This window comes from Enhydra lutris, unplaced genomic scaffold (assembly GCF_002288905.1).
Source record: "Enhydra lutris kenyoni isolate GAN:26980312 unplaced genomic scaffold, ASM228890v2 scaffoldscaffold38, whole genome shotgun sequence".
In the NCBI taxonomy this organism is placed as follows: Eukaryota; Metazoa; Chordata; class Mammalia; order Carnivora; family Mustelidae; genus Enhydra; species Enhydra lutris.
In genome coordinates this window covers 8,819,574-8,837,340 of record NW_019154122.1, presented here as the reverse complement: position 1 = coordinate 8,837,340, position 17,767 = coordinate 8,819,574, and the positions used below count along the sequence as shown (strand labels likewise).

Here is a 17,767-nt window from a genome sequence, read left to right as displayed (position 1 = left end):
GCAGTCTTTTACGGAGCTGGAGGAAGCTTCAGAAGTTTTCAGAAAAGCAATTAGGTGATAAGAGGCCAATTGCCTGGATTCATTCGCGGAAAGAGTACTCCTGAGTACCTCGTATGGGCCAAACACTGCCCTGCGCTGGGGACAAAGCCCTGAACAAAGTCACCTAAATTCCTTGTTCCGAGGTCTACCATGTGTTCTAGTGGTGGGACAGAAAATGGGCATAGCATCACTCCATGGTGGCCTGTCGTAAGGGGAGAAGCGCAGAGGGGGAAAATAAAGCAGGAAAAGGGAATGGGGAGTTGGGAGAGCAGGTTCACATGTTTTAAGGCAGAATGACCGAGAAAGGCCTCACTAAGAGGCGGCTTGCGTAAAGACCTAAGGGAGATGAGATTACCTTTTAGGAATCTGTCCTCAGGGAAAAGGAATTCAGGCCAAAATTACAGAGACATTATCATTTGTAACCAGTTTCACTGGGGGAAAAATATAAGTATCCAACAGTAGGCTAATTATTGGTGTACACCAGACAGGGACTACTATATAGCTGTTGAGCCATTAAAACGGCAGTTCTGGAATACTTATTGATGGGGACAGTTTTCCTAACATAATGTTGAAAGGAGCAAGTAGGATACAAAATTGAGGCGCAAGTCTGTAGCAGGTCTGAACCCTCTCCCTGGTCATCTCAGACCCGAGTTCCACAGTAGTTAACTAATAACGCAGACAAAATCACTTAGATGAGGTCTGTAAGAGAATGAAACTTGAAGTAGACGTAACACAGACTGAAGGATCTCAGTAGATATCAATTCTAGACACACCTAAACACTGATCTCAATTTTGCGACGTGTGTGTGTGTGTGTGCGTGCACGTAGGAAAAAGCCAGAAATATCTCTTGATGGCAAAATTACATATTATCCTAATACTTGGGTTTTCAAAAAATCCCTTTCATGAACGTGTATTACTTTATTTCTTTAATGTTATTTTTAGTTTTTTTGTTTTTTTGTTTTTTTTTTTCTAAAATTTTTTTTCCACATAATCTCTACACGCAACATGGGGCTTGAACCTGCCACCCTCAGATCAGGAGTCAGCATGTGCTACCAACTGAGCCAGCCAGACACCCCTATATATATATATATATATATATATATATATATATATATATTTTTTTTTTTTTTTTTTTTAAAGCAGTAGGAAGCCTCTGACTCATCCTCTCTTAAAGGAAGCTAGAATGAGAAGTTCTCAAAAATCGCTTATTTCCTTCACTCCATAAACATTTTGTTTCCTGCCTGTTGTGGAGGGAATACAGAGGAGTTCTGACATCCAGAGTTAGTCTTTGTCCTCACGACTCCATCAGAGGAGAGAGGCCTGAAGGCATTTTCCATCCACCAGCCTGGGTGACTCACTCCGATGTGAACATAGGGCAAGGGCCCTTGAGGCTGGACTTCGGGAAGGACATGGCGTGAGGCAGAACCAGATGGGGGAAGGGGACAGTGAAGCGAGAAGGGCAGGTTTAGAAGAAGGTAATGAATTCAGCTGTGGATGTACAGAACGCGAGCGCCCTACAGGAAGCCTGAGGGATGGTGTCCACCGGACGGTGGGATGTAGGGATCCAGGTCTTAGTGGGCTGGGGAGGGAGATCTGTAGCTCCTCAGCGAGTGGTGAGAGGCAGAAGTCCCCAGTGGGAGGCCATCTCCCAGACATTGGTAGTAGGTGAGGGGAGGAGAGAAGGGGGCCAAGGACAGATTTCTGGGCAACCGCAGGCGGTGCCCTGCCCCGTGGCCGCCGAGGAGCTGAGAGAGTCCTGAAGAAAACATGCCGGCGGTGAAGAAAGGAAAAGAACTTCTCAATTCAGGATTTATCTATGAAGACTTCGGAAATCGCTTTTCAGGAATAGCTTCTCCTCTTGAGAATGATTCATTTGTCCCTTGGGGGAAGTCGTAACTCAGATACATTTACAGAATTACTGGCACAGGGGCGCCGGGGGGGCTCAGTCGGTTAAGCATCCGACTCCTGATTTCGCCTCAGGTCATGATCTCAGGGTTGTGAGATCGAGCCCCGCACCCAGCTCGGTGCTGTGGGTAGAGCCTGTTGAAGATTCTCTGTAGCCCTCTGCGCCTCCGTCCTCCTGTGCACACACACACGCTCGGTCTCTTGCTCTCTTAAAAAAAAAATTACTGGCACAATGGATGCTTTTCCAGTTTGCTCCTGTGGGTCTGAAACCGGCGCCGCCCCACGGCAGGTCACTTAGTAGGTGACACTGGCGGCCCCGCTTGTTCCGTGGCGCACTGCTGAATGTGTTGTGTTTGGTCTGCAGGATTTATGGCCACGTGCAAATTTCTTGATTCTTTCTTCCCTCGATGTGCATTTTGGGGCTTTAGGAGCCATGTTTCCATGAACATGTGCATCTCAGTCTATCTGGGTTTCTCTAGGACAGCAGTTTGTACAGGTTCACAGACCCTGGGGTGAGGGTGAAAAGTCTGCGAGATCAAAACAGTCTTCATAATAACATAAAGACGTAATTTGTCCTTTTGCTCTGTGTTGACACTTATGCTGATGGTACCTGAGCCGTAGTGGGTGAAACTGCCAGAGCGCGGCCCCATGTGCGGCCCCGTGCGCAGCCCAGTGTACCAGCCAAGTCACATCCCAGTGCGTAAACCCAGGCCTGGGCCCCAGACCACCAGTAAGCAGCTGTTTTTCACTCCTAAGCACTCACCATAAACACAAACAGAAAGGGGCATCTGGGTGGCTCAGAGGGTTAAGCCTCTGCTTTCAGCTCAGGTCATGGTCTCAGGGTCCTGAGATCGAGCCCTGCACCGGGCTCTCTGCTCAGCGGGGAGCCTGCTTCCCCCTCTCTCTCTCTGCCTACTTGTGATCTCTGTCAAATAAATAAATAAATCTTAAAAAAAAAAAACCAGAGAACAAAAACAACAACAACAACAAAAAAAAAAAAACAATAACTTACCGCTTAATGCCCTTGATGAGGCAGTAACAGGGATTTATTTTATTTTATTTTTTATTTATTTGACAGACAGAGATCACAAGTAGACAGAGAGGCCAGCAGAGAGAGAGGGGGAAGCAGGCTCCCTGCTGAGCAGAGAGCCTGATGCGGGGCTCGATCCCAGGACCCTGAGACCGTGACCTGAGCCGAAGGCAGAGGCTTAACCCACTGAGCCACCCAGGCGCCCGTGATTAATTTTATTAATAGTCTGGCCCTCGAGTACTCATCTTTGGGGTGTCTTGAACATCCTGTGTGACAAAATGGGAAGTGGACAGGAAACATGCTGCCTGGGAGAGTATGAAGGCTGTTGTTGTCTGGTGGGTAAGCGTTGGTGTGATGACTTAACTCAGGAGTGCTGGGTTTTGAGCTAGCGCCTTCTTTAACGAAACGTTATTTTTACTTGAAAGAATGACTGACCGACAACTAGGATTATTCCGACTTGGGTTTGGGGCAGATAGTTCCTAAACAGTGAGCACAGTGAGTCTAGCACTTCAAGGGAAGCAACTCACAGTATTTGTTGCCAGTGATAAAATTCAGGCTTCCAAGAACATTCGAAATTTGAAAAATTTTTATCAGCCATTGTGAGCTTCTCAAAACTTATGAGATTGGTTCATCAGTGTGGTGTGCTTTTTTTTATATGTATAATAAAATTCATCAGCATTTGGAAGATCGGTGAACCAATATTTTCCAAATGACCAAATGAGTAAAAGATCCATTTTCAGGGCAAGGTGATCAGTGAACTTGAATTTAACAAAGTACTTAAAGTTCACTGAGTCCAGGGGTGCCCGGCTGGCTCAGTTGGTAGAGCCTGTGACCCTTGATCTCAGGGTCATGAGTTCAAGCGCTATGTTGGGCATGGAGACTAAAAAACAGAGCGTAAGTGTGTTCTGGGACCAAAACGTTTTGGGAACCATTGCTTCCTGGGTATGTCTGGTTGCAAAATCGCTAGGTCCTGGGGTCTGCACATCTCCAGCTTTTCTAGGTTATGTATTTCCCAAAGTGATGTTACCAGTTTAGAGTTCGGCCAGTCACGTGTGGAAGTCTCATTGCTGCACATCCTCGCCTACACTAGTTCAGTGTAATTTCTCGAGTTGACTGATTCATGGTCTCTCGTTGTGATTCTGCCCTGCGTTTCTCTTCATCACAAGGAAACTAATGATGGGCCTTTTGGGTTTCCCCTTTTGTGACAGGTCAAGCGTCTTCCCCATTTTTTCGTATGGAATTGTCTGCCTTTTTGCTAATGATGTGTAGCTAGTGATTTGTACAACTAAAATCATGCAGCATATACCTCTTGTGTCTGGCTTTTGTCAGCTTGTTTTGTGAGGTTCAGACCTGTTGTCTGTGTCTTGGCGTGGACGGGCTACAGTGTTTCTGTCCTGGCTGCTGCTGACGGACTTTGTTCTTCCCAGTTTATAATGATTTGACCAGTGCTGCCACGACCGTATTCTTGCATTTCGTGTCTTTCTGATGAATATATGTTCTTACTTTTTTTTTTTTTAAGATTTTATTTATTTATTTGACAGATAGAGATCACAAGTAGGCAGAGAGGCAGGCAGAGAGAGAGGGGGAAGCAGGCTCCCTACCAGCAGAGAGCCCGATGCGGGGCTCGATCCCAGGACCCTGAGATCATGACCTGAGCTGAAGGCAGAGGCTTAACCCACTGAGCCACCCAGGCGCCCCTGTTCTTACTTTTAACATATTCACTCCTCTCAACATTTTCATTTATGATTGATTCGTTCTGTTTGTTTACTATTTAAGAAACCTTCCCCTACATCAAGGTAATAAAGAAAATCCCTTCATGGAGCATCTAAAAGCTTTGTAGTTTGACTTTTTTACTTAGGTATTAGCCATTTGGAAAAAGTCTCTATAACTCACAGAGCAAATCCTCCCACTTTGTTTTTTGGATTTTAGGAGGATGGGGAAGTTTCTTCAAAAGCATCTTGGGCTATTCTTGGTCTTTTGTACATTTTATATACGCATTACATTCTGTCAAGTTCCATCAAAGCAAACAAGTGTGTTGGGATTTTACTGATTTTGTACTGAGTCTTGAAATCAGGGTGGGGAGGGTTGCCTGTGTGGCTCAGTGGTTAAAGCATCTGCCTTTGGCTCAGGTCATGATCCCAGGGTCCTGGGATCGAGCCCCACATCAGGCTCCCCGCTCAGCAGGAAGCCTGTCTCTGCCTCTCCCACTCCCACTCCCCCTGCTTTGGTTCCTCTCTCGCTGTGTTTCTGTCTGTCAAATAAGTCAATGAAATCTTTTTTAAAATTTAATTAAATACAAATAAATAAATTTGCAGAGAATACACATCTTGACAAAATTGAGCCTTCCCACCTATGAGTGTCGTATATATGTTTTCATTTGTTTAGGTGTTCTGTCATATACCACTGTAAGCTTTTGTCATTTTCTCTGTGAAGATCGTACCTTTTTTCCAGCTTATTTCTTTCTTTTTTTTTTTTTTTTAATTTATTTGACAGAGAGAGATCACAGGTAGGCAGAGAGGCAGGAAGAGAGAGAGGGGGAAGCAGGCTCCATGCTGAGCAGAGAGCCCGATGTGGGGCTCGATCCCAGGACCCTGAGATCATGACCTGAGCCAAAGGCAGAGGCTTAACCCACTGAGCCACCCAGGTGCCCCCAGCTTATTTCTTGATACCTTGTATTTTTTATGGTATTGAAAGGGTGTCTTCTTTACTACATTTTCTGTTTGCTGGTATTAAGTAATACAATTAATTTTTTTTAAGATTTTATTTACTTATTTGACAGGCAGTGATCACAAGTAGGCAGAGAGAGGGGGAGGCAGGCTCCCTGCTGAGCAGATAGCCCCATGCGGGGCTCGATCCCAGGACCCTGAGATCATGACCTGAGCTGAAGGCAGAGGCTTAACCCACTGAGCCACCCAGGCGCCCCATACAATTGATTTTTTACAGATTTATTTTTAGAGTGTGCTTATGAGTGGGGGGAGGGGCCGGGGGAGAGGGAGGAGAATCACCAGCAGACTCCTGGCTGAGCACAGAGCCTTACAGGCTGGAACCTACAACCCTGGGGTCATGGCCTGGGCTGAAACCAGTTGTCAGATGCTCAACCAACTGAGCTACCCAGGAACCCCAAGACAACTGATTTTTAAACACTGACTTTGTGTCCAAAAACCTTGCTAAACTCTCTTCCTGATTGAAATAATTTATCTGTACCATCTTTTGGGCTTGCTAAATACACAGTCATATCATCTGAGATTAATGGCAGTTTTATTTCTTTTTTATCCAGCCCTTATTTATTTCTTTTTCTTACTTTATTGGTGACCTCTGGTATGACATGGAATAGAAAGGTAGTAGGGACGCCTGGGTGGCTCAGTCAGTTAAGCGTCTGCCTTCGGCTCAGGTCATCATCCCATGTGCTTGGGATCCGGCCCCACATCAGTCTCTGTGCTCAGCGGGGAGTCTGCTTCTCCCTCTGCCTCTCCCTCTGCCTCTCCCTCTGTGCTCTCTCTCTCAAATAAATAAAATCTTGAAAGAAAGAAAAAACGAAAGAGAGAGAAAGAAGGAAAAAGAAAGAAAGAAAGAAAGAAAGAAAGAAAGAAAGAAAGAAAGAAAAGGAAGAGAGAAATGTAGTGATGGAGGGAGGGCCTGGGTAGCTCAGTCGGTTGAGCATCTGACTCTTGATTTTGGCTCAGGTCATGATCCCAGGTTCCTGGGATCGAGCCCCGTGTCAGGCTCCACGCTTGGCAGGGAGTCTGCTGGAGATTCTCTCTCTCCCTCTCCTTTTACTCCCCTTCCCCATCATGTGCAAGCATGCACGTTCTCTCCCCTCACCCAAATAAATAAATCAACCAACCAACCAACCAACCAACAAATAGAATCTTAAAAAAAAAAAAAGAAATGTAGTGATGAGGTCATCCTTGTTCTTTATCTCCATGTCCCCAGTATGATGCTTGCAAAAGGCTTTCTGTAGCCACCCTCATCAGGTTACGGAAGTTCCCTTCTATTTACTGCTGACCTGAACGGTATTAGTGTTTATCAGATGGATTTTTCCATTTCCATTTCCAGCCATTGAGATTATCCTGATTTTTCTTCTTTCTTTATTCTTTCCTCTTCTAAAATGTGCTAAATACATTAATTCATTTTCTAAAGTTAAACCTGAGTTCATCAAGATAAGTCCAACAAGATCACAATTCGTATTATGCTCTCAGCGTATTGCTGGGTTCAGTTTGCTAATATTTTGTTGAGGATTTTTGCCTTTGTGTTCAGAAACGAGGTTGACTTCTGACTTTTCTTTCTCCTGATGCCTGTGTGAGGCTTTGCTTCCTGAAGTGAGGTGGGAGCGTTGTCCCTTTTTCTATTCTCAGGAAGACTTTATGTAAGATTGGATTGTCCTCTTGAAAGTTTCATCAAAGCCATCTGTGACACCATCTGGGCTTTGAGTTGGTGTTTAAGGAAGGATCTCTGACTACCGCCAGTTCACCTTCTTTAACAGTTACGCAACTATTTAAGCTTTCTATTTTTTCAGATACTGCTGTATTTTTCTAGAAATTTTTCTATCTCCTCTAAATTTTTGAATTTAGGTGACTTTTTCTTTTAACTTTTACAACATAGCTGGTGATTCCTCCTTGTCACCCTTAGTAGTGGTTTTTTGTGCTTCCTCATTTGCGTGATGGGTTTTACCAGAGGTTTGTCCATTTTATTAGCTCTTCCAAAGAGCCAGCTTTGGCTTTGTTAATTCTTTATTTCTTTTCCTTTTTCTATGTTTGTTTTGCTTTGTGGATCTCTATTTTTTTTAAAGATTTTATTTATTTATTTGACAGAGAGATCACAAGTAGGCAGAGAGGCAGGCAGAGGGAGAGGAGGAAGCAGGCCCCTGCTGAGCAGAGAGCCCGATGTGGGGCTCGATCCCAGGACCCCAGGATCATGAACCGAGCCAAAGGCAGAGGCTTAACCCACTGAGCCACCCTGACACCCCGTAGATCTCTGTTTTTATCTTTATTATGTCCTTCTTTCCCCTTTCATATTTTTGCTGTTCCTTTTTTTTTTTTTTTTAACTTCTTGATTGGGCATCTAGGTCATTAAATTCTTTTCTGTTTTATTCGTTGTAACATTACCCTCCAAGTATGGCTTTATCTGCACCCCAGGGTTTATAAACAGTACTTTCATGAGTCATTCAGATTCACAGGGCATCTGGGTGGCACAGTTGGTTAAGTGTCCGACTCTTGGTTTTGGCTCAGCTCATAATCTCAGGGTTGTGAGATTAAGGCCTACATCAGGCTCCACGCTCAGTGGAGAATCTGCTTGAGATTCTCTCTCCCTCCATTTGTGTCCCTCCCACTCATTCTGTTTCTCTCCCTTTCTCTCTCAAATAAATAAATAAATACTTTTTTTTAAAAATTCAGAGTATTTTCCTAATATCTGGTAGGCTCTTCTTAGATAAGTAGGTGATTTGAGTGTGTTCCTTAACATGTAGAGATATTCTTGTTGACATTTTATATGGATTTCTAGGTTGTGGTCAGACAACCTGCTGGATGTATAATTTCAGTCCTCCAAAATGCACAAAAATTAGTGATAACAAAGTGGCCATGATATAGTTTTATAGTCTGCCTTTTATACTTAGTCACTTTGGAGTTTATTTTTATTTGTTCAGTTTGCTCTCCATCTTAAAGCGAAGTCGGTTTGCCTGGAATTCAGAATGACCTGTTAGGGGCACGTGGCTGGCTGAGTCGGTAGAGTGTGTGACTCTGTCTCAGGGCTGTGAGTCCAAACACTGGGTGTGGAGCCTACTTAAAAATCTTTTAAAAGGGGGCGCCTGGGTGGCTTAGTGGGTTAAAGCCTCTGCCTTCGGCTCAGGTCACGATCTCAGGGTCCTGGGATCGAGCCCCGCATCGGGCTCTCTGCTCAGCGGGGAGCCTGCCTCCCCTCTCCCTCTCTGCCTGTGTCTCTGCCTACTTGTGATCTCTGTCAAATTTAAAAAAAACAAAAAAAAGGCTCTTTAAATCTGCCAGCATATAACCATATACAAAAATACTTCACTGGAAAGTACACTTGAATTTCCTTTGACCTGAAATAGCTCGGTCGTTGTTTCCAGCCCTGAACTGTTGAAATAGATCACCAGTGTTTATTTACTCACACGGCTCTGTCTTGTTTGATGTATAACTTAGCCTGGGTCAGTTCTTTTTTTTTTTTTTTTTTTTAATAATTTTTTTCCTTGAGTATAGTTTACATACAGTGTGACATTAGTTTCACATATACAAGAAAGTGATTCAGCTTCTCTGTATGCTGTGCTCAGCACGAGTGCGGCTACCGTCTGTCACCGTACGCCGCTGTCACAGTATCATGGGTCCACCACATTTTTTTTAAGCTTTGAGTAAAGCCCGTTTGCAATGCGAAAAGGGCATAAAAATCAACTGTTTCTTGGTTTTTCTGCAGGCCCGAGGTATGAAGAAACAGGTCATTGACGACTTCATCACCCAAAACAAGTATCTGCTGGCAGCCAGGCTTACCAGCCAGAAGTTCTTCCATGAGCTCTGCCCCGTGAAGCGGTCTCACCGACAAAGGAAGTAAGGATGCCAGGCTCTGCCTCTGCTTGTCGCCGCAGGAGAGGGGACATGTCACACTTCTCTACCGGGCAATTAAACCTCTGCCTGTGATGTCAGAACTTAACTCTTTATGTTAGTAGTGGGGTGTACAAGTATCCAGGGTGCCAGCCTGGCCCCGGGGGGGGTCAGAGAAGATCTCCCTCATTCATAACCCTTTAGCTAAGGCCAGAAGGATGAGTAGACTTTAGCCAGCTGTCAGGGAGAGCCTGGGTCCCTCGGAAGAAGTCTGGATATGAACATGTCGCTGTTTCCCGTAGAAGGTTCCATGCAGAGCAAGCCTATGGAGACCTAGGGTAGGGGGCTGGGAAAACACTAACTTTTGGAAAGTGTAGGACCCTGAGGAAATGTCTGAGGAAATGTTGAGAGAATTAGCTGGTAATGGGAAGGCTGAGGCATACTTATTCATACAGAGTATCTAAAAAGTCTAGAAACACAAAGGAAATATTTATTAGACCCCTTTCAGATTAATCAGCCAGTGGCTTTAAATGTAGAACTTTTTCATCGTGCAACGTGTCTAGGTATGGAAGGAAGGAAAACATTCTAGTCATCGTATTCGAAAATATAACTCCAATATTGTTTAAAATGGGAAAACTTCCCTATGTTTCCAGATATTTCTGATTCCTTTATAAGACTAAGGGAGAAGAAAGACTTGAATTCGATATAAAGAAGAATTTCATGGACTCAGAGATTGTGTACACGGCTTTCAGAAACTATCCCAGATCCATGCATTTCTCACCTTTTTTACTACCGCCACCTCTGGAGACCCCCAGGCTAGCCTCCCAGCCAGGCTCTGCTTCCGTTCCGTTCTCTTCCCCTCTTGTGCCGTCCAGGCGGTTCTCCACACAGCAGCCAGTGATCTTCCTGGAACTGTGTGCTGGGTCCAGTCTCTCCCCATCCAGGGCTCTTTGCACTTGAGGTTCTCTCTGCCTGGAATGCCCTGACCCCTTTCACCATATGGCACAGCCCGTTCAGGTCTTTGCTCACCTCTGAGAGGTGACGTGTTCCTGTGCAATCCGGCTAATGGCCCAAGACAGATCTGACCAGCTCTGCCTGTTGTGGAGACACTTGAACAGCCGGCTTCTGGAAGGATTCAGAGGCCTTTGCCACAAAAGAAATTCCCAAGTGTGATAACGTTTGGTTTGGGGAAGCTGTCACCAGTCTAGAAGAGAAGCAGGTCACTGATGACTTGGAAATCGTCTCTCGTCAGAGACTTCTGACGTACAGCTTCCATTAGTAAAATGTATTCGCTTCTGTAAAACGGGCGAGCCTCTTCTTCACCTTCTCTTGTTCTAGCCTCAGCCTTGGAGATGGATTATAAAGTCTTCTCTTCTGTCGTTGTGCAGGTACTGTGTGGTTTTACTGACCCCCGAGGCTACCAAGCTGAGTAAACCCTTTGAGGCTTTCCTGTCCTTTGCCTTGGCAAACACACAAGACACAGTGAGATTCGTGCACGTCTACAGCAATCGGCAGCAGGAGTTTGCCAACACCTTACTACCAGACAGTGATATGTTTCAAGGAAAATCAGCGGTGAGTCATGGATTCTCTTCTTAGTCCAAGCTCTTGACACACTTGTGGCACCTGACCTCTGTTTCTCCCTTCTTTGACAGTTTTGAATACAGATTGCAAGAAATCCAGAAAACTCTGAACCTATTTTGAAGACCTACTCTTGAAACAATCTTTTACCCTAGTGATTTCACCTCCTAGATTTTCGGCATTAGATCTTCCCAAAAAGCGTCTTTCTTATGAGTAAAGGTTCAAGAGCAATCAGTTCTTTTCAACAATTTTTTTCCCCATGGCAGGTGTAGTCTTAGAATACCTAGTTTGTAAGGGACACCTGGGTATCTCAGTTGATTAAGTGTCCAACTCTTGATCTCGGGGTCTTGAGTTCAAGCCCTGTGTTGGGGTCCACGTCCACTACTTGAAAAAAAAAAAAAAAAATAGAATACCTCATTTGTAAAATCTTCCTTAGGCTTCCTTAGGCAGTAAAATCTCCTTCCTTCTGCCTCTTTCACTTCATTTTAATTGATCTCTCTTCCCTTCCCCTCCTTTGTCATCACTCTACAGAAGCATTAAATTCTTCCCTGTCTTTGTCATCATTTTGGTAATAATGGAAAATCATTCTAAAAAACTCAAAGTTCCTTATTACACTTTTAAGTCAGAAGTTACAGGAAAAAGTCTACTCACAAGAAAGAGCTTTAACTTTTAGTAGAAACTTTGGAAAGTCATCATGAACATGGTGTCCTTTGTCAGAAAGAACTTAAATCTCGTGCACGTACTTTATACCCATCCATATTCCTGTTCAAGCTTATTGGTGCCTTCACTGGATCCTTTTTACCATCCTCCTTGAGAAAAAAAACAAACAAACTTGAAGACTTGTAACGGTTTCCGGCCTTTTCCCCCAGGTGTCTATCTTGGAGAGGCGCACCACGGGAGGAAGGGTGGTGTATAAAACGCTGGAGGCTCCCTGGACAGGGAGTGAGAGCGATAAGTTCACACTTTTGGGCTACCTCGACCAGCTGCGCAGAGACCCAGCTCTGCTGTCCTCGGAAGCTGTACTCCCGGACCTGACGGATGAACTTGCACCTGTAAGCATGTGGCCCAGGAGAGGGGGCACCGGGCAGGGCTGGCAAGCTCCCAGAGCTGGAGTAGAGGCAGGCAGCACGCTGTGCTGGGCGAGGACCTCTCTGCCCCAGGCTCCGGGGCTCAGCCCTCACCATCCCACATTTTCTCTGTCCCTAGATCTTTCTCCTCCGGTGGGTCTACTCTGCTTCTGACTACATCTCAGACTGCTGGGACAGCATATTTCACAACAACTGGTAGGAGTATTGCTAGATGGAATTTCTTTTTCTCCATCGATAGCAGAACCACTGTTTTTCTCTTGAATCTGTCTTTCTTTGATTCCAGTGTATACTCAATACAGGCAAGTGGAAGAATGTTTACATGTTTTCAACGACTGTTCCCTTTATCTTTTTTATTTTTTTTTAAGATTTTATTTATTGGGGACACCTGGGGGGCTCAGTTATTAAGCATCTGCCTTCAGCTCACATCATGATCCCAGAGTCCTGGGATTGAGTCCCATATCTGGCTCCCACTCCCCTTGATAGTGTGCTCTCTCTCTGTCAAACAAATAAAGTCTTTTTAAAGATAAATAAAGATTTTGGAGCGCCTGGGTGGCTCAGTGGGTTAAAGTCTCTGCCTTTGGCTCAGGTCATGATCCCAGAGTCTTGGGATCGGGCCCCGCATCGGGCTCTGCTCAGCAGGGAGCCTGCTTCCTCCTCTCTCTCTCTGCCTGCCTCTCTGCCTACTTGTGAGCTCTGTCTGTCAAATAAATAAAATCTTAAAAAAAAAAAGGATAAATAAAGATTTCATTTCTTCATTTGACGGAGAGCAGCAAGCAGAGGGACACGTATTTGCTGACCGCCCCTTAACCACTGGGCCTGTCTTCTACATCGCTGCACCCCTGGTGCCCAGCCCAGGGCCTGACACACATGGAGGCCCGTGTAGAGATGTACAAGCCAGTCAGTGAGTTAACCAGAGAACGAAGGGCTCTCCCACTCCCACCCCCAATAATACCGTGAGCTCCTGAAGGGCAGAACCACATCTCATTCATGTTTGTGATTCCTGGCACCCGGCACAGCTCCTGAAAAATGGCAGGCCTTTGAGTGTTTGTGGGTGAATAAAATTTTAGAGCACCAGTCCTCGAGAACGTCGTGAAGGGTCAACATTTTCTTCCTCCTCCACCCCTCTGGGCCACGGCTGAATTATTCCAGCCGGGGAAAAAAAGTAACAATAATCAAAGTAAGGGAAACATTTCCACAGACTTTCTAGTCACCACCCTTGATATCAGAATGTTCTTCCACGTTCACAGCATAAATCCTGTCATTTCCTTCTGCGGAACTTACCAAGCACACCTTATTCTATTGAGACAAGATAATCAGACTCTTAGAATAAGCAATCTGAATTAAAACGGTGAGGGAAAATCTCGTTTTCCCCACCCCCATGCTCACCCTCCCAAAAAAAAAAAAAAAAAAAAAAAAACCTTACTTGTATGAAACCATAACCGTGTTTATTGATATGAAAGCCTTTTGGTTTGGGGTTTTTTTGGTTTTGCCTGAGCCACAGAAAAGAAACCCAGTATCATTCACGGGCAGAGCTCAGCAGCCCATCTGGGGCTGACCAGAGTTTGTTAACTCCGTTTCAGGCGGGAAATGATGCCTCTCCTGTCCCTGGTCTTCTCTGCCCTCTTCATCCTCTTCGGCACCGTCATCGTTCAGGCTTTCAGGTAAATGGCTCCGTGGCTTCCCAGCCCGGTTTCTCAAGGGTGGGCCCCAAACCTCGGGGTTGTGTGTACTGTTTCTTTCCTAAAACTCCTTGTTTCTTACTTTAGTGACTCGAACGATGAGCGAGAATCCAACCCTCCAGACAAAGAGGAGGCCCATGAGAAGGCCGGGAAGACCGAGCCAAGCTTCACCAAAGAAAACAGCAGGTTTCTCTTAACAGGACACTAAACCCCCCCGCCAGGCAGGAGAGCCACAGGCCGCAGAGTCCAAGAGCACAGTGTTCGAGTACCTAGTGTCTGTCAGCTCTCTGGGTCCCCTCCTCATGTGTGAGATGGGAATTTAGGGAAGAGTCAGCTGCTGGGTAGTGTTTACTGAAACCCCCAAGGCCTTTAGACACAGGACCTACTTAGATGCTGCTCAGTGCCTCCAGGCCCTCAGTCTCAACCATGGTAATGGGGACAGGAGGCAAAGCAGGTCCGAGTTGCTAGATGACCCAAAAGCAGAGAAGCCTGTGTCACCATAACCATGCGGCTCCCCTTCACCCTGTCCTAAAGCCGCTTCTCCACCAGCCGCACCGCGGCATCCGAACGGCCCTCTGTAGGCCCAGCACCACCAAGCGGGGACCGTCCCCATCCTGCCGACGTGTCAGGCTCCAGAACATTAAATGACATCCCTAGTCTGGTTGGAACGTAGCATTTTCTTCCTCTTGTTTCTTTTCAAAGTAATGGCATTCCCCTGTCCTGAGACTGTCTTAATTCCTCGCTGTTTCTCCACAGCAAGATTCCTAAAAAAGGCTTCGTGGAGGTAACTGAGCTCACAGATGTAACCTACACCAGTAACCTGGTCCGCCTGAGGCCAGGCCACATGAACGTGGTCCTCATCCTGTCCAATTCCACCAAGACCAGCCTCCTGCAGAAATTCGCTTTGGAGGTCTACACGTTCACTGGGTAAGCGCGTGTGGGAGAGAGGGAGAGGCAGAGGGAGGAGGGGACCGAGGAGAAGGTCGTCCTTTCCTCTTTGACCATGAGGGGCTTCATGCATGCGATGAGATGTCGGCTGTGACCTTTCGAGCCCAGAAACCAAAGCCATCACGAGGGGTCCTTTCTCCCCTCAACTTCGTGTCCTGGTGCTTCCAAACAAAGGAGGTTGACTTCTTCCCTGAGCATTTCAGGGAACTCTGTCCTCTAGCTCTCATGTGTTTTCCTGAAGCCAGGCACTGAGAGTCATGCAGTGGCACCCAGCACGGGGTCCGGAACAGACTCTGACAGCTGTCGCAGAACCCCTCACGTCCCACAGGAATCTTCCATTCTTCCCGATTGGGGCCCCGTCTGACACACAGTGTCCCTCCTAGTATTTGAGATCTGAAGAGATCTTTGTGTTCCCCGCGGTTCAGGGTGCCGGGCTGTGCACTAAACGTGCTGTGTCCTTCCACCAGGAGCAGCTGCCTGCACTTCTCCTTCCTGAGTCTGGATAAACACAGAGAGTGGCTGGAATACTTGCTCGAGTTTGCGCAGGACGCAGCCCCGATCCCCAACCAGTACGACAAGCATTTCATGGAGCGCGACTACACGGGTTACGTGCTGGCTCTGAACGGCCACAAGAAGTACTTCTGCCTCTTCAAGCCCCAGAAAGCAGTGGAAGAGGAGGAGGCCATGGGGTCCTGCAGCGACCTTGACTCTTCCCTCCACCTGGGCGAATCTCGAGGGAAATCTTCCTGTGGCCTTGGACCCAGGCCCATCAAAGGGAAATTGAGCAAGTTGTCCTTATGGATGGAGCGCCTGCTTGAAGGCTCCTTACAGAGGTTTTATATCCCATCATGGCCTGAGCTAGACTGAGGGAGCTCAAGAGAGACTTTAACTCTTCAGGCTTTTTAATAGGCCCTTGGGAACAGGTCTTTTCAGGACTCCACCTATCACCACGGACAGAGAATAGATTCTAGATTATTCTTCCAGAACAATGACTAGAAGAATCTTTCCTTTGTCCTGTTCTAACCTAGGAGTGAAAAAACACCTCAAGTTGAATTCCCTAGATCAAAATATTTTGCTTTGGGTTTTTTTCCCCTTCATTTGAATGCCGCACTATTTAAAGTAGACTGCTCATCCCCTCTTCCTTTGTCATCCCTGTCCTATGCTCACACCGCCCTCCCCTGTCCTGTCTCTGTGCTGGGGGAGAAGCACAGGGCTCCAGGCAGCAGCAGGGCCTGATGGAACCCCTCCAGACTGGAGCGCTGGTCGGGTCCCCACTCCCACCCCCGCTGTGCTTCCGCCCCGGCGCATGCTGGTATCGGTGGGACCGACAGCCCACACAGCAGCTTCTAGGCCCTGCATCCTGAAAGAGGCCTGGTTCCAAGCAATCTCACATTTGGTCCTTTTTCCGGTAGTCAGTGGCTAAAAGTGTATTTGGGGGGTATCCCCCTGCAGCAGCTTGTCAGCCACGGTTTTACAAGGCTAGGGGCAATTGGGGGTCCTGCACGTGAGTTTGGTTTTCTTCCCGAGACAGGAGAAGGGAGGGCTGAGCAGTGACAGAAGTGACCCCTTGGGGTGTCCCCATCGGCCGCCTCCCCAGCACTCAGCGTAGCCAGGGAGGGATCCGCACGGCAAGAAATACTGTAATGACTTTGAGCCATTTACGTGTCTGTCTCACAAGCCTTTCTGCCTCTGTCAGTTTTAGGGTATGAATCTTAGGAGCCATAATTTGTAGTCTCGTTCTCTGGACGTAGAGATAAGCTGCTATAAGCCAGTAGATGTTAAACTCAAGACACCTACCTTATGCCCGCCTGACAGGCGTCAGGCTCCAGGAACCTCTTCCCTCCGAGGGTGTCTCTTTAGTAAAATACCAGACATGTCTTTGTATCAAGGAACTTAAAGATTTCTCAACAATGTATTTTGAACACTGTTACCCCCAAAGTCCTGTAACTTTGAGCCCTCTTTTGTGACAAGTAAGCAAAGACTTGTTCTAGAATCCTGTTTGGCAAAAGGCTTCCTTTGAGCTTCTGGCCTATATTGTGGTTTCTCAGTTGCTTTCACTCTTAACTCACAACTGCTTCACCGGTAACAGGGTGCGCCCTCCTGCCAGCACCCCGGCTTCCAGAGCCCCAATGTGCCGTGGACCACACCCGCCAGTTAGTTTGCATTTTGGGGGGGGTGGGGTGCCAAAACCACCAGTGGAGTTTGAATAGCCTTAGAGAGCGACCAGTTCAGATGTCAAAGCAAATTGCCCTTTTGTAAAGCGAAGTGTCAGAATCAGTGATGGGACGTTGACTCAGTTAGTATTTCTTTAATCATCAGTGCTAATTTATTTATTTATTTATTTTTTTTTTTAAGATTTTATTTATTTATTTGACAGAGAGAGATCACAAGTAGGCAGAGAGGCAGGCAGAGAGAGAGGAAGGGAAGCAGGCTTCCTGCTGAGCAGCAAGCCCGATGCAGGACTCGATCCCAGGACCCTGGGATCATGACCTGAGCCGAAGGCAGCGGCTTAACCCACTGAGCCACCCAGGCGCCCATCAGTACTAATTTAAACTAAGCCATTTGGATCCTTAATAATTCGAACACTGAGCTACAGTAGCAAGTAATAAATTATTGAAGCCCAGGAATTCCTGTCGTTTCCATGGAGTCTATAGCTTTATTTAAAAAAAAAAAGAAAAAGAAAAAAAAATCACTGCCAGGCTTTCCCCGCCCCCTGAGATGCTTACTCTGGTCACTGTATCTCCTGGCACCTGGCTCAGGCAGGCATGATGAAGGGATTCATTTGGTTCCTTGATGCACCAGCCTCAAAATATTTTCTGGGTCTTTTATGGCCAAGTCGCTGGTGTGAGTTGTGTTCTGGTTCAGTGGTGGGTTTTTAATTTCTGGTACCAATGGGAGGGATCCGTGACCTTAATTTCTGAAAACCAAAATCTCCCCAGATTTGTTCCTTTT

General features: G+C 46.4%; 1 protein-coding gene across 2 annotated transcripts in view; it reads left to right on the top strand.

Annotated features, from left to right (window-relative positions):
• The window catches only part of LOC111154672 (DnaJ heat shock protein family (Hsp40) member C16), a 39,832-nt gene extending 22,688 nt beyond the window's left edge, over positions 1-17,144 (top strand). For both annotated transcript variants that reach the window (XM_022514475.1, XM_022514476.1), the window contains 8 exons: positions 9,398-9,528; positions 10,911-11,094; positions 11,970-12,152; positions 12,307-12,383; positions 13,769-13,849; positions 13,955-14,053; positions 14,624-14,794; positions 15,283-17,144. In XM_022514475.1, the coding sequence (XP_022370183.1) occupies positions 9,398-9,528; positions 10,911-11,094; positions 11,970-12,152; positions 12,307-12,383; positions 13,769-13,849; positions 13,955-14,053; positions 14,624-14,794; positions 15,283-15,682 (1,326 nt within the window). In that variant the 3' untranslated portion in view covers positions 15,683-17,144. The remainder of the gene's footprint in view (positions 1-9,397; positions 9,529-10,910; positions 11,095-11,969; positions 12,153-12,306; positions 12,384-13,768; positions 13,850-13,954; positions 14,054-14,623; positions 14,795-15,282) is intronic.
• The last annotated feature ends 623 nt before the right edge of the window (positions 17,145-17,767 follow it).